Source organism: Phragmites australis, chromosome 11 (assembly GCF_958298935.1).
Source record: "Phragmites australis chromosome 11, lpPhrAust1.1, whole genome shotgun sequence".
Classification (NCBI taxonomy): Eukaryota; Viridiplantae; Streptophyta; class Magnoliopsida; order Poales; family Poaceae; genus Phragmites; species Phragmites australis.
In genome coordinates this window covers 33,328,303-33,350,590 of record NC_084931.1, presented here as the reverse complement: position 1 = coordinate 33,350,590, position 22,288 = coordinate 33,328,303, and the positions used below count along the sequence as shown (strand labels likewise).

Below are 22,288 nucleotides of genomic sequence, written 5' to 3'. Positions count from 1 at the left end.
TGGTACGAAATCCACTACCAAAAGATGCGGGTTTGAGTTGTACCTTAGATGTATTAGGTGCTTAGGTTTTTCTGGCATAAGTTTAAAAGCAAGGTTTTAAAGATGTTTCTATATGCACTAGCAGATTGTTACGGTGTTTTTGGTTGTATACGTATGCTAACGTGACGTTAGTCATAATATAAAGTTCTGTTATAGTTGCACAGAGTTACCTCAAGTGTAATACATCTAGAAGTAGAATGTTTTTTTTGATAGAGAATAGAAGATTTTTCATGTACGTTCTATATGAAAATTTTAAGATGTAATTCTATTATGATTTTTTAGTCCCTTGAATTGGTATAGATGTAAATACTCTATTAAGATGATGCACAAGAAAGAGTCAGGATAGCTTAGTTGGTAGAGTAGAGGACTGAAAATCCTAGTGTAATCAGTTCAAATATAGTTCTAAAAAAAATCTACCGAATAGATATTGATACAAATACCTGAAATGGATTGGAAAATATTTATCATGTTTTTGTTTTAGGTGGGGAAAATTTACCACCAGTTAGCCCGCAAAAACAAATGAAAGAAAATGTAGCAAACAATTATTTTCAGTTAAACCTATGCAATATCAGCATATAGCTCTATTGGACTAATCTATAATTCTATATCAGGATGTGCTGATGAAGAGATAGAGGTGAATGACAGATAATCTGTAATCATTGTGCACAAGAGATCTATCAGCGGGACAATGCATTCACGTGTTTGAACAGTCAGCATCCCAAAATTAGCGAGTGGATAAAAGAAGAGCACCAACATGCAAGAATGCAAGGAGGAGTGAACAAATTTAGCAGTCTGATCTATATTAAGCATATAGGTGCTCTTTTTATCGTTTTTATAGGTGAGTACAATAAATTTATCAACCTGATCTATATTCAGTGACACAGATAATTTTACATATTAGTTAGTAAAAAAACAAATTAGTACACTATAAAAGTGATAAATAATTAAATAATTGATGTGGAAGCAGTATCGTGCCTGCTTCCTCCACTTGTCCAGCTCACCAGATTTCTCTAGGCAGGACGTCCAAGAGAAAGGGACCAGAAAATCGTCTTCCCGTCTTCCCCCCAGTCCGCCTTCCTTCCCAATCAACCTCGGTCAGACAACCAGTGTAAAGGGGCGAGGCAAGCGACGGTCCAAGCGCCGCCGGTCCCCCCTCTCTCACTGCGGGATCCTTCTCAATCCGCTGCTGTCGCCACTCGCCACAGCACCGCTCCTCTCTCGAGTAGTGGCGTGGAGATCCAACCGGACGTGGATTGGTTTCTTCTTTCGTTGGTAAGCAACAATCCTAGCTTGATTGGATGGTTTTACTTGTCTCCGTTCAGTTTGCTGTGGATTTGCGAGCTGCGTGGTGCTCCACTAATCCCAATCAATTCATTCATGGCTTAATTAGGTTCCTCTTCTCCTTTTTCAGCACCCCAGATCGCTCTTTTCTCCATCAGTGCTCACCAAAATACTTGTTGGTACCCAATTAAAGTGCGGTCCAAGAACATTTCGGGTTGAGGATGAGCTTCCGGGATCAGGAGAGCGGCGGGGAGGATGGGGGACGGTCGTCCTCGCCGTCGGACCTGCGGAAGCCGCTCATAAACACCGGGAGCTGGTACCGGATGCCAGCGGCGGGGGGCATGGGCTCGCGGCAATCTAGTCTTATGGAGCGCCTAGGCTCCTCCGCCTTCTCTCTCCGCGACGTCTCTGTCTCGGCTACGCTTTGCACGCTCATTGTCGCGCTAGGTCCCATCCAGTTCGGATTCACCTGCGGCTATTCCTCTCCCACCCAAGACGCCGTCATTGCTGATCTCGGGCTCTCCCTCTCTGAGGTGAATTATTGTCATTTCTATTTGATTCATCCCCTATCACGCTTAGTATGCTTAGCTTAACTTGACGCCGCTCGGCTTTCTCTTCTATGCAGTTCGCGCTGTTCGGATCACTGTCGAACGTCGGGGCGATGGTGGGCGCCATCACCAGTGGGCAGATTGCAGAGTACATCGGCCGCAAGGGGGTGAGACTTCCTTCTCCCTTCGTCTTTACTAGATCATCACAGTTGTGTGGCTACTGTGTTGAGCCTGCAATGCATGAGGACAAACTGGGTCGTGTTAAGTGTCCATAGTAGCAGGACTGTAGGGCAGTAATAATATTACAGCTTTTTTCTTTAGAAACTTAAGGATCTGCTTGTGATGATTTCCAGCTGGAGTGAGATTCACTAGTGCACTGATTGTTGTTCTTTCTTTGGTCTTGTAGTCTCTCATGATCGCCGCAGTTCCAAACATTATTGGGTGGCTCGCAATATCATTTGCAAAGGTAAAATTCAATTACTATCATGCAGTAATAACCTACGAATGCTTTTTTTTTTTTTACTTCTTAATTGGTTTATCCAGGATTCCTCCTTTTTGTTTATGGGCCGGCTGCTAGAAGGATTTGGAGTTGGTGTAATATCCTACACAGTATGCAGTCATTTTCTCCTCCCTCTAAGTAAACAAATTTACTCTATACAGAAATAGTGACATCTTGATGTTCTGCCGTCTTGCAACTGTCAAAGATTTCGGTGCGTTGATATATTTTCAAATAGAGGAAAGTCTGCTTTTGATAAAGAAAGTCTTTACAAGTTCACACGGACAAACAATCCCAAGATCCAACACACTGGAGACAAAGCAGTTACTGGAAAAGTGGAAACATACTAAGGCACATAGCCTGATATGACGTGAGAAAACTAAGTACCAAGTCAACTAAAGGGAAACAATCTGTGAAAATTAGCCCTGAAATATAAAATATTTCCTTAGGTTACATAATTCAACAATATTCATGAACTAGACAAGAAAACCATAAGGCAAACTAGCACTGGCCCTCATTCATAATAAATACGGTATGCTTATTTCAGTGTCAAAAGAGACTAAACTAGCCAATACAAATAACTGAAATTCTAGGTCAACTTATTGTTGCAAAGCTGATTAGTTATATATAAATTGGCCTATATTGTACAGTGAAGTTTAAAATTTTATGAATCCTGAATGATAGTTAATTTCAGCAACTTTTCCTTACATGACAATAACATAGCTAGGTAGTCTTTCAACTCATGCATACCACTTGCAGGTGCAAGTTTTTCAGAAAAATATCGTTCTTTTTCTCTAAAAGAGCATGTTACCCACTTATACTTTGGTGAATTTATGTCCAATGTTGCTTTTCTGATTGAAACTTTTGTTTCATGGTCTCAGGTACCCGTTTATATTGCAGAAATTGCTCCACAGGACAAGAGGGGAGCTCTTGGTTCTGTCAACCAGGTAGTTTCTAGTAGTAATAGTGAACAATAGCATTTTATATATGCATAGCCTGTCTTCTGGTGTGCCAATGTTTTTGTCTACTTTAAACCAATCCATAACTTCTTTTGCAGCTCTCTGTTACAATTGGTATATTGCTTGCCTACCTGTTTGGCATGTTTGTTCCCTGGAGAATTCTTGCTGTTTTAGGTATGATATGCAACTCTGGTCCATTGGGAAAGAACAATATGCTACATAGCACTAATCAATTGGCGATCTGATTTTTGTGTTGATACAAATCATCATACCTATTATTTTCTGTTACTTCTGCATATTTTAGGCATCTTACCTTGTTCAATCCTGATACCTGGATTGTTCTTTGTCCCTGAATCTCCAAGGTGGCTGGTAAGTGTTGCATGGTATTATCTTTTCATAACATTGATGACAGGACTTGAACAGAACAGATTGTTGTTTCAGGCAAAAATGGGAAAGATGGAAGATTTTGAATATTCACTGCAAGTCCTGCGAGGATTTCAGACGGACATCACAGCAGAAGTAAATGAAATAAAGGTAATCAATAGTACAAACTTCAGATTTGTTGCAATCAAGATATACATGTGTTGTTAATCTTGTTCTTAATGGTGCATTGGTCAAGCTGTATATCTATTGCTCTCTAGTAATAGGGCTGGTGAGGAATTTTGTCTTACTTTGCAGTATAATGTTGCACTAGGAGATCTGAATAGCATAATTCTCCGCCTTGTTTATGCAGAGATCAGTAACATCGTCAAGGAGGAGGACAACAATACGGTTCGCTGATATCAAGCAGAAAAGATATAGTGTTCCCCTTATGGTTGGTGGCTTGCTATTAATTACTTCGTGTTTAGTGTTTACATGTTAATGTTCGACTTTTTGCTTATGGCTTCATTTTTTTAGATAGGAATAGGTCTCCTCGTACTGCAGCAAGTAAGCGGTGTCAATGGCATTCTATTTTATGCTGGAAGTATCTTCAAAGCTGCTGGTATATTATGCTGGACATGATCAATCTTTGTATTACTGAGCATGCTTGTGTGTACTAGTTTGGCGCACATGTTCAAAACTATAATGCTAGATTCTACTATAACTAACGCATGCTGAACTATACTTGCTGATTTGCAAATTTTGGAACTCACCCAGCAAATGAAAAACTACCTTGTTTCTGTGTGATTTATGCTTGCATGGAGATCCTATCACAATACTTCATTTAATACCTAAAAAAAGATAACAATTGGCTAGAACCTAGACTTCATCAAGTCTGATATCTTATAGAATTCTCTTCCTGAACAGGTATTACAAATAGCAATCTAGCAACATTTGGTTTGGGGGTTGTTCAGGTACATTGTTGCATCCCATGTTGCTAAGATAAACTTTGAGCAGATGTGACCTTGGTGTTTCTTGTTTAATGGGATCTAATTATTTTAGGTGATTGCTACTGGAGTGACAACCTGGCTGACTGACAAAGCTGGTCGACGGCTTCTTCTCATTGTTAGTTTCCGACTTTCCATCACAATTATGTATTGGGCTTGCTTACCCAGTTATGTTAATTGAGCTGTTCTTTTCAGATCTCTGCTACAGGAATGACCATTACTCTTGTTATTGTTTCTGTGTCATTTTTTGTGAAGGTAATATCACTTTTTTTTTTGCGAATGTGAAGGTAATATCACTTAAAAAAGGTTAATAGTAACATTTTATTGTTTGTAGTGCACTCTAATTATCTAATTAATCGTCCAGTATTACTTAAATTTCATGATACCATCATTATTTTCTGAAATATTTTAGCTTCAATTCTGCACCAGGACAACATAACCAGTGGTTCTCATTTGTACTCTGTAATGAGTATGCTTTCGCTGGCTGGACTTGTGGTTAGTTGCAGCACTATATATATATATATATATATATATATATATTTCTTTTTCTTGTTGTTGAGAGGCTTGTTTAAGGCTTTATCTTTTGCTACTCCAGGCATTTGTGGTTTCATTTTCTCTTGGCATGGGAGCCATTCCCTGGATCATAATGTCTGAGGTATAGTTTGCTCCTCCTCACTTCTAATATTAAACAGAGCTTTAGTTCAATTGTTGCCTCTACACTATCTTATCGTGTAGTTATGACTGTCACTTGACACTTTTGTTCCCAATTGTGAATTTCTTGCATTCTTTCTATTCATCAAGAGATACTGCAACCCCAAGTCAATAACCTCTTCCCAACACTGTATCTCTTTAAAATGAATTAAAAATAGTGCAATCACCCTTGTTAATCGACAACCAGTTGCTGCTTTAAATTGCACAGGAAACTGCATTATTTATTCTAGCCTGATGACGTTATTCATAGGTATACCTACCGCTAAAGTAATGCAATTACCTTATATAGTATTTATTTGATTTATAATTGCAAATGGCACTAAGCAGTCCATCTAGCTCTACCAATGTACATGTACAATGAATGGCCTAGAGCTCATGCGTCTACCAACATCTGGGGAGATTTATGTATTTACCTTGTATTCTTTCAGATTCTTCCTGTTAATATTAAGAGCCTTGCTGGAAGTGTTGCAACCCTTGCAAACTGGTTGACAGCATGGGCCATTACTATGACTGCAAGCTTGATGTTGAGCTGGAGCAATGGAGGTCTCTTTCTTTCTCCCTCCCTCCCCTTCAAGAATGACCTTTTCCTTCCGATATTGGATCTCACTATGTCTTCTTTTGATCAGGAACCTTTGCTATCTATGCTGCGGTGTGTACCATGACCCTCATTTTTGTGTGCTTGTGGGTGCCGGAGACCAAGGGAAGAACGCTCGAGGAAATCGCATTCTCGTTCCGCTGAGGCCACAGGTGCAGGTCAAACGGTAGGCATCAAGATGAAATCCTGGGAACCCTTTCAACGCTCGATTGGGCTCCAGCATACGGCGTTCGGCATTCGGCAACAGATTTTATTCCATGCGGTATCGAGTTGCGCCTCTGGGACGTTTAATCCATGAAATCCGCTGTATTCTTGCAGCCATATTTTGTTTGGATGTACCATGTTGTGTGTTTATGTATGTACCATATGATATTGTAGCAAGAGGCAAGTGTGTTTCTATATGTACGATATGGTACAGTAGCAAAAGGCACTGAACCCCTGTATGGGGTGTGCGGGAGAGCAATTTGTTGATTGTATTGGACAGCTATTCCATTGCCTGCTGGAACAATGGGGATAATAAATTTTTGATCAAATGTATCCCAGATGCTGTCACCGTTGATATGTTGGGTACTGCCAGCGCCAAGTGCTCTTTGTGCTTCTCCTGCCGATGCGGTGGCGCCGGCAGAAGATCATCTGACTTCACCGACCGGTTGGTAGGTTCACAAAATCGCTATGAACTGTTGGATGGGCCGGATGTTATGCTACAGTGCATCACAAATAGTAAATTATCGGAATTACTATAGTACCATTGATATAGTATTTTACTGCAGCTCATCCTCTCATATTTTACTGTAGTGAAATTAGAAGATTTCGATCCGGCCGCGCCGTGGGTTTGCAACGCATCGCATCGCATCGCATGCTGCCGGCGGCGGCGGCGAACTTGGTCAAAGCTACCTAGTCACCTACCGTCGATTCGTAGTATCGCTAAACCTACGAACTCGTACCAACGTACAGCATGCATGAAAAGGCACGACCAGCTGCCTCGACAGCAGGGCAGGGCTATGCTACAAGCCTGCAACTACCTACGAGTCTACGGATGTGTACTGTGCCATGTTCAACGGTTCAGTCTTGCGAGCAGGCCAATGCGTTTTCACCACGTCGGATAACTTGATGGTGAGGAGGTGGCTCGGAGCCATGGAGGCTGGAGCTTTGGAATTGGAGAGTGGCGCCGACAGACACCGTGGTGAATCAGCATGTCTCAGTTCTCAAGGCGACTTGCAGAGACCGGCTACCCGGATCTTCTCTGCCTACAGGTTTGTAGTGCTACTAATCACTTGGTTATGAATGAAGGTTACAGTCATGGGCGGACCCGGCGTACATGTTGTTTCATTGCTGTCTTTTAAAAAACTGAAAAATTAATTTTTGATAAAATAAACTAAAAGCTGATAAGCTGTTTGAAAATGATTTTTCTGAAAAGCTGATACGCTGAGAAAACCGTTTTTCAAAAAAAAAACTTATAAGTTCTAACTATGCCAAACATAATTTCTTGTTTTCAGTAAACTTAACTTTTTTTTCGTGAAGTTATAAATGCTCTGTCATTGCTATACTCCCACTCAATTATTAGGTTGAGTTCGCCCTGATTACAGTTAAGAACTACTATAATGTGTGTGATGCTACTAATCGGTACAAAGGATTAATACTGCTCCGTTTGAAGTCCAAATGTTTCAGCTAACAAGCCGTGCCTTAAGTATATGTGCATAACAGTTTTTGTTTACTGCTGCCACCTTCAGGAATGAAAGCATAGCGACAGTTTCAACTCCTCATACTGCTGCAAACTGAAAGATGATAATGCAGTTCCAAACTGCCCTTGACTCCTTGAGGCCGTTTTTGTCTCGTACTGTATGTTGCTAGAATTTGGTAGGAGGTACTCGAGCATTACAGAGGTTATCACCGCTTCCCAGCTAGGGTACAAGGGGGATACTGCAACTGCATGCTGCTGAAACCATCCATCTCAAAAGATGCTCTCGTGCTTATCGCGCGAAAGCATTCTCAAAGCAATCTCGAGGACTTTCTAGGCGACAGCCTTTTCAACATTGCTAGTATAATCTCCTTGGGCGAAGCAATAGTTAATTGCTCTCTCTGATGGCATGCGCTGCACCAGGTAGGAACAAACGATGTGTACTTGTACTCACCCGGCTCCGTTGATCAGCTGAATGTTTTGGCCATCACACGTGCGAACCCATGTGATTGTCAAGCTAGAGAGATTCACTAAACTACCTGTACTGCTTCTCTCCAGTTGTTGCTGGGTCCACTGATCACAATGACAAAACTGTTTTAAAATGAAATTTTGAAATCTCTGCAAATTTCAGTAGGAGTACGTAGCACTAGAGCTCCAAGAAGGCCGTGAAAAAAGTTTGTGTGTGTTCCCATGCAATGTGTGCATCGGCCCAAGCTCAGCTACACTCTCTTTTCCTCGTGAATCTGAGCTATCCTCTCTTTGCTTTCTTTGACTCGAGGAGATCGATCGGAAGAAGGATACATATCCGTTGAGTCCGTCGCTACGTGCCTACGTGGGACGCATGCATGATTTATGATCGATTTGAGGCTTTGAGATCCGTGCTGTCGTCTCAAAAGAGAAAACTGATCGGCGTCCGTGAAAAGCGGAGAGAGGAACAGAGCGCTTTGGACCGACCGATATGCGCTTTGGACTGGACATTTGCAGGGCTGGTTCGGCGCTTTTGAAACTAGCGTGAATGCAAGCCGGCAAGGCTGTAATTCTGCGATCGGATCTTTGCAACTAGCAACTGCTGAGGTAATTCTGCTGCTCGAGCATTGTGTTTCGGGATCTCTTTTCCGCCCATTGCTGCATTTCGCCTTTGATTTATTTCTTACCTTTGGTTTTTAATCATGGTACTACAATCTTTACTACTCTATTCAATTGCAAATATAAATCGTTTTAGACTTGTGCATAAAAATTAAAAAAGTAGATCAAATAACTTTGTTGCTCTTTATTTATTTTGTATTAGAAAAGATAACTCATTCATTTATGAGAGTAATAGTATTTATTAAACAAGTGTAAGACGGAAACAAAAGAGAATAAATGCATAGAAGTTCGAGAATAGTCATATTTAGAGAATAGTTGAGGAGACTAAAACGATCTACATTTACAACCATGAGGAGCAACGCGTCCGTCTGGTCTCGAACCTAAATTTTCATTTATTTTTTTGATCGTTTATATATCAGCTGAGTGTTTTAGGGCTTCCAACGCTTGATTTTTTTAACCTTTCAATTTGAGATACGCAGCTTAGATTTGATCTAATTTTGTACTAACAAAAAAATTATTGAGGACTCCAACACCTGAATTTCCAATTTACACCAACGGTGCTTGGAAATTACAAAAAACAAAGTGATTGTAACTCCAATGTTACCTAATTGTAACTTTATTACAAATAGAGGTGCAAAGAAAAAATCAGGTGTTTAATGATCTAAAAACGCATGCATTTTTCTTACCACTTGTAGTCATCATCACTAAGCACGAATCAATGAATCATGGCACACATCTGAAGTGCCAAAAATCAAGTGTTGAGAGGCCTGAGTGTGTTTCTTAGCTTTCCTGATTTTTTTTTCCATGTACAAGCTAAGCTAGAGCGTGTTTTTTTGGGGGGAAATTTAGAATGGTATGGAGCATGTGGTACACGCGAAAGATGACTTCCTGCAAGACTAGCTTCGAAGGATAGAACCAAGAGTAATACATAGTCTGTCTTGCTATTCTTTTAGCAAATGGAATATCATTATTCCAGCCTCTACGTCATAAAATACACGTAACCGTTTATTATTATAACGGTTATCATCATGGGAATCAGGATCACAACACAATAAACAAGTGTAATTTGAAATTGAGATTCATCGTCCTATTACACTAAGGGTTGGCTATTTATAATTATACCCTAACTATACATATTTACATTATATTAGTGTCTCTGTTTGTTATAATATTCTTGAGGTATTATATTTATTGTATAGGACTTTACCCTTACATCCCTATGACTATCTTGGATTGGTCAGGCCTTCGGTAGGTATCTATTCTCTTTTTTTATAGGTGGTCGTACCTATTCTCTGGCTTTTAGAAGTCGAACCCTTGAATGTTCTTTAGGCTTCGCTCATTCGAGTTCCTTGTTCCGTATTAGCTAAATCTTCGGGTCTCATTGACTCTTTTAGTGGTCTTCGACCTCCTAGAGGTTTAGCCTTCGAACTCCACTCCTTATATGTCGTTCGGTTCCATACTTGTGACCAAAGTAGCCTAACGAAAACACTAATGTCACTAATCGCTGCATGTACTTGGGGTTTGCTGAGGCTGGCCAAGGTCAAAGGGGGTCAACGTGGTACTATTCTCTCAACAACAGCGCCATATTCATATGCCATCACACCATAAGAAGTCCAACAAACAACGCCATATTCATATGCCATCACACCATAAGGAGTCCAACAAACAATCCACTCCTGAGAATAAAACCACGGAAAATCTACTATCAAGCACAAATTCAATTACCGAGCTTCCACCTATGTTTTGCGAATATTTCCATCACAATAGTCTCCAAAAGTCACCAGCCTTCCTTCATGTGGCGTCGCTTCTCTTCCTTTTGCATCAAAGACCATAAGCAAATTCAATAGGTGTCTCTAAAAATAACCTGCATATATTTTATCAAAAATCACATCATTGCGACATAGCGATATAAACCAACAAATTGCACTGCTCCAACTAGAATTTGATTGTTCTATTTTGGTTTCACACCTTGTAGCCAATTTCCAAATAGATGAGACACACTACTAGGATGTTGAATACCAAAAGCAACTTGAACCGTGCGCCAAGTCTTAGCCGTTTCCGGTGCAATTAATTTGGATGAAGAGTCATAGAGGCTCCTATAGAATTACTATGGGGCAGTAGTAGAATTACCAGAGAGAGTTGATTGCCATCGGCAAAATAGTATGAACAGGGAAAGGCAATGGAGTAGAGGGATTTGGAGAAAGTACGGTGTGCGTCGCACCGACCATTGTGCCAACAAGTGTGTGAGTAAAGAACTAAAAGAGCGGCAAAAACAGGTGTGACCGTCAAAGATGGTGACGAAGAGCCAGACAATAGCATAGCGTGGCTAAATATCTACTTGGAACGCATGAATACCACACGAAGCATTTCAACTCTTGCAAAATTCATGAATTTCATCGAAAGTATTTCAATCTATTATATTGTTATTTGAGTGTTACATGAGCCATCATGTTCGCTCTCAACATCATAAAATTACTAAATTAATTATAAAAAAAAGATCTAGACCATTTATTATTATAAACATCTAATGGTCTATATTAAATCAAAAAATCTATATCAAATACGATTAATAGATAGCTAAATTCGAAATTAAAAATTATGAAAAAAACGGTTTGATTTTCATACAGTTTGAGAAGAAGAATATGTAAATAAAGAGTCCAAATAAAATAAAATAAATAATATTTGAAATTATGTTAGAATAGAAAAAAGAATCATACCAAATAGTCCTTAAAAAATCAAATTATTATAACAATCAAATATTATAACGAGAATGGGGGCAAGTCGTGTTATTAAAGTGTATCATCTTGCTAGTTACAGTCGAAAGCAAAGGAAAATAATGCTGGTTGGGCTATATAACCACGTGACTAATCCGTGATGGCTTTACTCAAAGTATCCCGGATTGGCAGCTCCGGTCGTACCACATACGGAATGCAGGTTGCGCATCGGCAGTCGCGCGCGTCGAGTACAGCATCGTCTCGGTGAATCACAACTTGCACTACGTACGTGACTCCACCGCGACTTGTCATGGATGTACGTTTCTCGGGTGCACGATCCGGACGCCGAGCATTGATCGGTCGGTCTCTGGCTCGCTGCCAAGGATGGGCGGTCGCCGGGGGCCCGGCCGGGGCCTAACAACCCTCGCTGCCCGTCACCCGCACGGCCGCACGACACGACGCCGCGAGCACGTACGCGTCCATGACGTTACATCGCCGGAACAGCCGCAGCGCAGCGCCGGCCTGGCCCCGTGCTGTGCTAGTGTGCTGTGCCCGTGAGCCGCCCCGGCGGTGGATCCGGCTGGCAACGTACGCGCCCGCCGGGACACGCCGCTCGATGCGACCAGACCAGCGCTGGCGAGGGGTACGGATTCCGGTGGCATGGCAACAACGCATCCGCCACCGCTGCGGCCTCGTGAATCCGCGCGGCCCTGGCGCTGGGCGCGCCGATGCATGGTCACATGCCGCGGCTTTTGACCGCACCGTCCCGCCTCCTATTCCCTTACCAGCTTCCAGAGTGATTTAGAAAAAAAAAACTAATTTTCTCTAATTCACTCCACCTGCAGAATCATTTTTCTATAAAATTTAACTAAAAATCATTGAAAAATCATTTTCAACCAAAATAGCTATGTGAAACAGGCCAACTAGACGCATTGGCGAAGCGTCGTCTCGGCCCGTCTGTCAGTGGTCGCGGCGGTGATGGGGTGACGCCGGGATGAGTCGATGGGAGTCAAGGGCCGTACGAGATGCCTGGCTGCATAGCTAGAGGTCTGCCACGGCTCCTCCGCTCGATCTCCAGTCTTGTTCGGATGTAAAAGGCCGGAACAGTCGCCCATCACTGCTCCCTCTCTCTCTCTATACTATATATATATGACGCGCCTGGCTCGCTCGATCGTTATCGTTGCCAGTTCCAAAGGACCCCGGCATCGTCCTCTGCTCTCTTGCTTATCGCATCGCTAGCTAGCCTGCTTCGCTTGATTCTCCCTACGGAGTACTAGCGCTACTTGGATCGAGAGACAAGAGAGAGAGATAGGTGAGCGCGTGCTCCGGGATAAGTGCGATAGGTGGCAGATCGATCGCAGCAGCTCCTACCGGTCTGCTTCGAATCGACCGGTCGGCCAGTCCGTCGAGCCTGACCACTGGCCGCATCCACAGCGCTTCGGTTCAGCTGTGCACTCGTTGGCTACTTCGCCTGCGCCATTTGCTTTCGCCTAGCTAGTGCATCTGTGCATGCAACCGAGGTGGCCGTAGGGTCTCTGTTTCCCAGCATTGGCAAGGATTGACCCCAAAATCTCTCTCAGGCAAATCAGCCTTTCTACAGCAAATCTGATCCTATAAATCCTATAGCTCGCTCAGCTGCGCTCCTTCGCTGTCCCAGTAGCATAGCCAGTTCAGTTCAGCATCTCCTCGACGCTACGCTTCGCTTTTAATACGCGCACTGTGGCCTCGCTGCGCACGCATGCTTCACCGTTGCAGCAGCGGAAGCCAGCAGAGCATCGCCGCAGCCCCAACCATGCCGTCCACCACCTTCTCCCTCTTCTTCCCGCTGCCCAAGGGCCAGTGGCTGGCGGCGGAGGACGAGGCCGCCTGCGACGACGACCACAGCTCCGTCACCACCTCCCCGTCCTCGTCGTCCACGGGCTCCGTCGACTGCACGCTCTCGCTCGGGACGCCGTCGTCGCGCCGCGCCGCTGAGCTGGCGGAGCTGACCAAGCGCGTCGTCGCGCAGCCGGCGTACCCGTCCGTGTCAGCTGCCACCGTGTCGTGGGACGTTGCTGCTGATCAGTCCTCATACTACTGCCAGGGCAGCAAGCCCGCCGGCGGAGCAGCCAAGGGCGCCATGGCGTACGCCGGGCACGACCCACTGCTCCTGGACCGCTGCTGCGCCAACTGCGGCACCACGTCGACGCCTCTCTGGAGGAACGGCCCTCGCGGGCCCAAGGTGTGCTACCAGTCACTTGTTCCTTGCTTGATCGTGTTCTTGCATTGAATCTTTGCTATAATGTTTTAGATGTTGCTTAAACACTGGTAGTTGCCATGGATTTTGATTAGCATGTCGCAAGTCAGTGTGAACGTGACGTATATACTCGATCACATCATAACGTCACCAACTTGTCACGTGAGAACGACATGAGCTAGCGTCTTATCTGTCACTGACACTTGTACGTCTAATTCAAACTAGTGCAGTCTTCCATATATACCAGTAGTACTCTGGTCGTCTCATGCATGACTTCGCCGGTGTGCTTCCGTGCTTGCAGTCCCTGTGCAACGCCTGCGGCATCAGGTACAAGAAGGAGGAGCGGCGCGCGGCGGCGATGGAGAGCGGCGCCGCCGGGTGCGGCTACAGCGCGCAGGGAGCGCAGCACGGGCCGTCAGCCGCGAAGGCTTCGCACGGCGCCGCGTCGTACGGCGAGGGGGCGTTCCCGTGCGTTGGCGACGCGGACACCGATGCGCCGCTCCTCGCGTGGCGGCTCAACGTCGTTGCGCCGGCGCCGGCGCCTTCGTTCGCGGTGTGGCCGGAGCGTACCAGCCTGTTCCAGTACAACTAGCTACCTCTTGGGGACAGCGGGGGGTGCAACGTTTTTTGGGGGAGTTTTCTGTACGGTTGCACAGTGGTAGCACGTACTTTAGCATCATGTATTTTGTGTCATCGCCAAATCTAGCTGATCGAATTAACATGCAGTGCTGATTTCACTAATCTCCTGTGATGAATTTGGGCTGAGGTTATTGTTTTGTGCTTGCATTAGGCCTGGCTCATGCATCCAACACTGGCCTGGCGCATCTTTTGCTGGCCTGCATACACTTGGGCTGGATTTCCAGCTTTCCAGCAGCGATCGCTGAATCTTTTGAGTTCTACAAGACAAACCAGAGCACCCCCTGTGACCCGTCGTTCTCCCTAAATACATATGCTTGCTATGCATGCCATACATACATATCAGTTTCAGGGAACATAAGCGGAGTGGACACCGATGTGGCGATGTCAGCAACAATTATCGCTCGCTCGATCTATCTATCCACGACCCAAGCCTCCTCTTCATTCAGCTCAACTTATCTGTTCATTTCGGACATGTATTTCGGTACATGTAATTCGTACCCCCTGTAGTTACTGTGTTGTTTTACTGTCTCTTCATCTGACTCCACAAACTATGTGTGCGCATCGAAGAATTATTGGACGGATGTAACTCTAGTAATCAAGCTGCGTTGTTTCCATGTGCTCGAGGCTCCAATTCACTGGCCAGCAAGCAGTTGACCTGCTCCAGTTCTTCCACTGCATGAACAGACTTGGGCTCGACCTGACCATTCATTCCTCCCTCTACCGATCATATTCGGGGCTGAATTTTGGTAACATGCTTCGAGGCAGCACTCTCCGTCTCCCTGATTTTTTTTCTGGATTCTTCGGGCGTTCATATTGCCGGCAAATGGGAGACACATATGCCCCATGACCCATTTTCACTTTTTTTTTTAATTTTTACCTCTTCCGATCTCCATTTTTGCAGGATGTTAGGACGCTCTAATACGGGTCTCCAAGATTTTTAATGGATTTTTGAAGCATTCGTATCAAACACAAATGAGATATTTCCACATGGTCGTAGTCTGCTGTGCCTACCCCCGGTCGGTATTTGAAATACCATCCACCACCTGGTTAATTTCACCTTTTGATTTCAGTAGCTGCTGCTCATATTTGAGCGTGAAATTTTGCATGCTGCTGCGTCGTTCTACTCCGCATTTCTGTGATTGGTTTCGGAATTTTTCTAGCATTCTGTCTCTGTAGTGGCGGGCCCAGCACTTTAACAATGAGGGTACATAGCTAAAAAAAATTTGTTCGATAACTACAATGATTTCATAATGGCAAAATCTACAAGCAAGATCTATAAGTGTTTTGAGGCCTGACAGAAATAAATATCTATAATACAAAAAAGGAAGTTGGCTGGGGTCTCAGATCTTGGTTGGAAATGGATCAGTTCCTTGATGCTGACCATCCACCATGAACGACTAATTTTCAGTCCTTCTCCAGAGAATCTAGTGTGTGTTCTTTATATATATGCTATTTGACCACAAAATGAAAATCTTGTAGCAGATTTATGGTAATTTAGAACCCCACTTGCCACAACAGTTAACTAAAGCAGTATAAGATATCCTACTGAACTTGAATACCACCCAGCTCTGATTCTATGCTGCAACGGGGAAGACCTGTTTACACTTTAGAATTCCTTTTCTTCCTGCCGCACATAAAGGAAAGAACCAGGTACTACCAGAGCATCGATGCTTTTACCGTAGCATCTCTTCTATTGGAGTTTTCTATTTCTAACATTATTTAGTATCAACTAATTTATTCGGGCCAGACACGATGTCATGATGCACCCATTCCAATGGCCATATTCTTAATTTGTGTTGAAATGTTACATTTTGAGATCGCAGAATATACTAGTAAATATACCTCATTAGTTTTATCCCCTAGTTTGCACCGTTCAAAAGACGCGCTAGCTCATCCGGCATTCTTCAAAAATGTAGTTAAAAGGTTAGCATGTCAACAGGATAAAGATAATGAGATAGTTGAATTTTGTTTGAATTCAAATTGAATTAAAAGAAGAATATCGCATGAAATGATAAAAATGTATATAAATATAGCATTATAAAGGAACTCACTTTTTCATCATATAAATTAGGACCAAAAATAATTTTATAAATTAGTCCATCACATAATAAGAATATTAGTGATTTTTTCAGATTTTTGAGAATTTATTTAAGGCACTAACAATCGTTAGAAGTTATAAAAATAGTATTTTTTTTTGGAGAATTTTAGTTTAAAATATACAAATGATTTTTAGTTGAATTTAATTAAAATTGGTTGCACGTAGATTATGAAACACGTATAAAAAGTTTAAAATTTTTAGAGTAACAAAAGACTACTATTTTAAAAGAGAGTGTAAACAAAATTTAATTAACGTGACTACTGTTCATGCCACGGAAGAGCTATTGTGTTTGGCACTAAGGTATGGAATACGGTAATGTTCACTATATTCAACATATTAAGTGTCAAATACAGTTGATATTAGCATCTCAAGTGCCGAAAATGGTGAACAATGCTACATTCAGCATCTCAGGTGTCGAATATGGTACTGTTCATTATTTTTGGTAAATAAGGTACCGAATACGTATATTAAATTTATAAATATTGTGATATGTTATCTATTTCGATAAATAAAATAGAGTATGCTATTTACTTTTGAATTTTTTCGCGTTCGGGCAAGTCAGGAGCTACCAAGTATTGGACGGCGTGTGCGCCCGAGCCAGCGCGCGTTCGAGCGTTGCTCGACGCGAGTTTGCACCGGGTTTTTTCGTTTATTTACAGATCTGCCTCTCGTGCGTGGAGCTACAAGGGGATCGTGACGTGCCCGTCACCTACGGAACCAGCTGGTTTCGTCGATTCCTAGAAGGACGCTTTGCTTCGTATAGATGTAGGTCTATGTGTATGTGTTGGGTGTGTGGGGTGGTGTGTGTTGTTGTGTGTATGCATGTACGAACATATGCTACATTTGTACCCAGTCGATAGGTGTAAAAAAAAAAGTATTGGACGTTGGTTCTTGCCTGTTCGCTGTTGGGCGTGGGAGTTGGGCCATCTGTGTTGGGCTTGGCCACGAGATCCAGATAATATGATATATACTTATTTTTTTTAAAAAAAATGGGTGTACAGTTGTACACCCGTGACCTCCCGTAGGCCTGCCCCTGTGTCGCTGGCAAATGGGAGCCCCGGGTTGGACGGTATTTCAATTTTATCTTTTGATTTTGCTCACTTCTGTTAATATACGAGCACGAAATTTTGCATGGAGATGCGAATTTCCATTCCATGCGTCCGCGAATTTCTTCTGAATTTTATCGCATCTCTGTCGCTGGCAAATGGGAGCCCCGGGATGGTCGGTATTTGAAATACCGTCCACCCCTGTTTAATTTCAATTTTTTGATTTCGCTCACTTATATTTTTTTATAAAACATTAGGATCGTCTTCTACTGATTATGTATTAAATTTAAAATAAAGAGTGAGTAAAAAATAGATTACCAACTTAAAAACAAAAATCAAGAAAAGTCCTAAAACAGTTATTCTAAATAAGCAAGCCATTGACACATGTCATCAACGGTTAATTATTTGAGCGAAATTTTGCTTGAAAAAATGCCAAACTACTTGAACGGCTGGAGGCGAATCATTGAAAACCTAGTCATTTCGAATCACCCAGATGTTCCAGCACATGATTCCAATAATTTTCATTGCAAAAGGTATAGCAAGTCTTCTCCTGAAGATTCTGAAATTCTGAAACAGACTAACATTGGGATTGGACTGGAGATTCAACAATGTCCAGCAGTTTCTAGCAAAATTGTAGGAGAGGAAAAGACGAAATCTAGTTTCTTCAAGCCGCCAAAGACATAGATCACACGTATAAGAAGAGAGTATCATATTTTTCCATCGCATAAGCTCTCTTGTATTAAGCCTATCTTTTAGAAGCAACCAAAAGAAAACTTTATACTTCATTTGATAATAAATTCTCCAGTTCCATTTAAAGATCGGAAGAATAAATCTATGTCCCACAAGATAAATATAAACTTTGCTAGTAGAGAAGAGATCACTTCCTCCAAGGTAAGTCCAAGTATTATTCTGAGAAGTAAAAGATAACTGAAAAAGGTGATCTTGAAGCTGCTGAAACTGCTAATAAGTTTAAACAGACATGAGTAAATGAAAAGACTCAGTTAGATTATTCAGCTCCTGTTGAAGACTAATTTTATCATTTCTAGCAAAAGAGAAAAGTTCAGGGAAAGAAAGAGAGGGAACAAAACCATTCCAAATATATGTCCATTAGAGAATTGACCATCCATTTTTAACAATTGGAGAGACAATAACTTTATAAATATCCAGTAACTTAAGTGTATCTGTCGGTGACACAGGAACCGGGGGTCCCCGAATCCCGAGGCCAGAACAGCAGAGTGCCACGTGGCGCCCTCCCTCGGGGGTTATCTCCCCGAGGTCTGAGAAGATCAAGTTCCGAGAGAGGGCGCTCGGGGCCATAAACAATGGTCCCCGAGTACCCGAGTCTCCCGATGTTCCAGAAGACCAAGTACCGGAAAGAGAGTGCTCGGGGCTGCGAACAGTGGCCCCCGAGCACCCAAGTTCCCCGATGATAAGAAAAACCAAGTACCGGGAAGAGAGTGCTCGGGGCCATCGCAGCGGTCCCCAAGCACCCAAGTCCCCCGACGATAAGAAAAGCCAAGTCCTGAGAGAGAGTGCTCAGGGCTGCGAGCAGTGGCCCCCGAGCACTCGGTTCCCCGAGGACCTAAGAAAAGCCAAGTTCCGGGAGAGAGTGCTCGGGGCTGTGAACAGTGGCCCCCGAGCACTCGGTTCACCGAGGACCCAAGAAAAGCCAAGTTCCGGGAGAGAGTGCTCGGGGCTGTGAACAGTGGCCCCCGAGCACTCGGTTCCCCGAGGACCCGAACAGTCAGTTCCGGGAGAGAGTGCTCGAAGCCGTGAACAGTGACCCCTGAGCACTCAGTTCCCCGAGGATCCGAACAGTCAGTTCCGGGAGAGAGTGCTCGGGGCAGTGAACAGTGGCCCCCGAGCACTCGGTTCCCCGAGGACCCGAACAGTCAGTTCCGGGAGAGAGTGCTCGGGGCCGTGAACAGTGGCTCCCGAGCACTAGGTTCCCCGAGGACTAAGAAAGGGCATATCCGGGAGAGAGTGCTCGGAGCTGCGAACAGTGGCCCCCGAGCACTCGGTTCCCCGAGGGCCTGAGAAGTCCTTCGCCGGTGGTACTCACAGAGGCCCAGCGGTGAAGTGTCAACTGGTGAGAGGCCCGGTGCCGCATTTAAGAGGGCGCGTGGCCTGTCACTTCCAACTGCTCCCCCTACGCTTGCTGTCAGTCCATGCCACGGCCTGGCAGGGAGGCGTGGGGACATTTAATGCACGGGTCCCATCGTGCGTCCTCCGGCGAGCCTCGGGATAACGTCACAGAGCTTGAGGCGCCCCGCCTGCTGCCCTGCTGTGTCAGACTTGCTCTGACCGGGCGGGCACGCCGGGCTGCTCGGTGGCTGCCCGGTGGGCCCTCCCCGCGGCACCAGTTGAAAAGCGGCATGATGACGAACAAGATCGGACGGGGGCGTGTTTTCAACCTTCCCCGTCACCTCGCGCAGCAGCCCATGATGGGTGCTTTCCATTTATGGTGTCTTGGAACTCGCGCCATCCTTTCTGGGCACGCTACCGCCCCAGCGGGTATATAAGCGGGGCGGGCTCCCCGGAGAAAGGCAGTTGAGGGAGGGTTCAGTTAAGTTGAAGTTCAAGTTGAGGTGAAGATCGAGACAACAGAGGACGAACCAGAAGACAAGTCTCTGAAGAACAAGGAGCACGAAACTCTAGACTTAGACAAATATTCTTGTAAACCAGCAGATTCTCAGAGAGACATTCTCAGAGCATTTATAGCATACACATAGGAGTAGGGTGTTACGCTCAGTGCGGCCCGAACCTGTCTAAAAATCCCCTAAGCATTTACTTCCTTTTGCATCCGATCATTCCACCTCCACCTGCATCTCATTTACTCCTATTTATTTCACCTACGAAGCGGGTTCAGAATCATCCCCCCGGCCGAATCTCAAAGGGGGTCCCTTCGGATCCCCGCTTGAGGAGTTCACCCTCCGACAGTATCTTTCCACCAAAAGGCCCTCTTCTAGAATTAGAATGCAAGGTTCCAGTTTTGTAATAGTTTTTTCAGATTAAATGTAGCTATGGTAGGTCTTTCTTGTTGAAAAACTTATGAACGTTCTCGAGAGGCAGAGCATCATTATGAGTTTCTCAGCTTTATGATACCAAGACCTTCCTCCTGTTTAGGTCTACAAACCATTTTCCATGAAGCTAGCGATAACTTTTTACCAATCAAAGCAGACCCCTTCCATCTATAATTGTCAATTTGTTTTATAACCCCCAAAGAAAGCCTGAGAGTACACATAAAGAAATTGGGTAAAGAAGAAATAACAGTATTCACCATTTTAAGACGATCAGCTTGGGATAAAAGAGTAGAAGTACAAATAAGCCTTCTTTCAACTATATTGATTAGAGGAAGAAAATCTCCTAGATTGGGTTTTGTAAGACCCAAAGGTAAACCGAGATAAGTGAATGGAAGACTTCCTTTTTTACAATTGAAAGTCTTAGCAAAAATGTCTATTTTCTCATCCGACATATTAATAGGAACCATAACTGATTTTGAATAACTGACCATTAAACTTGTAGATTCAGCAAAAGTATTGAGCAAAGCTTTAAGCACAAAAAGTTGTGTGGAGCAAGTTTGAAGGACAAGAAGTGTGTCATCAACATATTGCACACACAGAGAAATCCTGATTAGCCCCAATTTTAAGAGGAAGATGAAGAAGATCTAGATCTTTAATTTTATTTAAAATACTCTATAGGATATCCGCAACCAAAACAAAGAGGAGAAGTAAAAGGGGATCCCTTGCCGCACCCCTCTTCTACAATGGAATATTTTTTCAGCACCCCATTCAAAAGAACTGCAGAAGTATCAGATTGAAGAATGTCAAAGATCTAGAAAATCCAACGCTGACTAAAACTTGATGCTACACTTTATCGAAAGCCTTTTTCAAAATCCAATTTCAGAAGAGCAATCTCCTTTTTAGACTAATAATAGAGATGTAAATATTCAAAAGACCAAACCAAACAATCTTGAGTTAAGTTTTTCTTGATAAACTCATATTGATTTTTTTCAATAAACGGAATAATCACCTCCTTCAGTCTATCGGCCCACGAGCTGGATCTTCCCACCTGGCTTGGGGCCGCTCACTTATGTTAATGTACGAGCACGAAATTTTGCATGGTGATGCGAATTTCCATTTCCCGCGTCCGCGATTTTTCTCTGAATTTTATCGCATATCTGTCTCCGGCAAATGGAAGCGCCAGGGGTGGACGGTATTTGTCAGAACACGCGCCCCCTCACATGGCAATGGCACGGCATGCCCAGTTGCGGCGAGCTGCCCGGCCGTATCAATCACGGGCTGGAGGCGCCATCTAGCACAGGCCATTGGAGCAGCACTGTTTTCCCAGTGGCACCGCCGTGGCCATCCATTTGCGGTCGGCGGCAGGTTCGCTGCATCGCCGGTGCAACTTGGCCGGAGGCAGGGCAGACAGACAGCGGTCGCCAGCGCCAGTGGCCTGCACTTGTTCGTTGTCCAAGCTTCGTTGCAAATCGTGCACGCGCAGCTGTTTTGGTTTAGCTCCGATCCGGTTAGATAGATAAACCGAGACAACCAATGAACGTCACGTGCTTGCGCATTGCAGTCGACGCTGGGAACAACAAGAGCAGCTCGTGTTGACTACCTTGCTCGATCAATAGATGCATGTTCGTTCTAGAATGCTCTGAAGGGAGAAGAGAGCATCTGCAGCGCAGGCGATGGGACCGGGCTGAGATCCGGCAGGAGCAGCAGCGGCCCGTGAACGCGAGCGTCGCTCAGGCTCAGCCACCAATCATGTCTCGGGAACAAACAAGAGC

The 22,288-nt window shown here is 44.0% G+C and overlaps 2 protein-coding genes across 4 annotated transcripts; both read left to right on the top strand.

Annotated features, from left to right (window-relative positions):
* The first annotated feature begins 1,077 nt into the window (after window positions 1-1,077).
* On the top strand, window positions 1,078-6,535 carry LOC133884931 (sugar transporter ERD6-like 4). Of its 3 annotated transcripts, none has more exons than XM_062324540.1 (18): window positions 1,078-1,311; window positions 1,459-1,853; window positions 1,946-2,035; window positions 2,275-2,334; window positions 2,412-2,477; window positions 3,246-3,311; window positions 3,422-3,497; window positions 3,628-3,692; window positions 3,765-3,857; window positions 4,057-4,137; window positions 4,221-4,305; window positions 4,611-4,657; window positions 4,746-4,808; window positions 4,886-4,945; window positions 5,120-5,185; window positions 5,286-5,345; window positions 5,830-5,944; window positions 6,028-6,535. In XM_062324540.1, exons 2-18 carry the CDS (start codon window positions 1,542-1,544, stop codon window positions 6,138-6,140), a joined length of 1,518 nt encoding a protein of 505 aa, XP_062180524.1. In that variant the 5' UTR covers window positions 1,078-1,311; window positions 1,459-1,541; the 3' UTR covers window positions 6,141-6,535. The 3 variants fall into 3 exon arrangements, with proteins under 3 accessions (XP_062180524.1, XP_062180523.1, XP_062180525.1); XM_062324539.1 differs by having other exon boundaries at window positions 1,451-1,853; XM_062324541.1 differs by having other exon boundaries at window positions 1,430-1,853.
* A 6,412-nt stretch (window positions 6,536-12,947) lies between these two features.
* LOC133883838 (GATA transcription factor 15-like) lies at window positions 12,948-14,302 on the top strand. The gene is made up of 2 exons (XM_062323221.1): window positions 12,948-13,695; window positions 14,012-14,302. Exons 1-2 carry the CDS (start codon window positions 13,213-13,215, stop codon window positions 14,300-14,302), a joined length of 774 nt encoding a protein of 257 aa, XP_062179205.1. The 5' UTR covers window positions 12,948-13,212.
* The last annotated feature ends 7,986 nt before the right edge of the window (window positions 14,303-22,288 follow it).

What these genes read in the sequence shown, in the direction of transcription:
- LOC133883838 (XM_062323221.1), top strand. Translation starts at nt 13,213, where the DNA reads ATGCTTCACCGTTGCAGCAGCGGAAGCCAGCAGAGCATCGCCGCAGCC. An exon ending in ACGGCCCTCGCGGGCCCAAG is followed by an intron (nt 13,696 to 14,011) that starts GTGTGCTACCAG and finishes CCGTGCTTGCAG; the next exon opens with TCCCTGTGCAACGCCTGCGG.
- LOC133884931 (XM_062324540.1), top strand. Translation starts at nt 1,542, where the DNA reads ATGAGCTTCCGGGATCAGGAGAGCGGCGGGGAGGATGGGGGACGGTCG. An exon ending in AGTACATCGGCCGCAAGGGG is followed by an intron (nt 2,036 to 2,274) that starts GTGAGACTTCCT and finishes TTGGTCTTGTAG; the next exon opens with TCTCTCATGATCGCCGCAGT. An exon ending in CCTGGATCATAATGTCTGAG is followed by an intron (nt 5,346 to 5,829) that starts GTATAGTTTGCT and finishes GTATTCTTTCAG; the next exon opens with ATTCTTCCTGTTAATATTAA.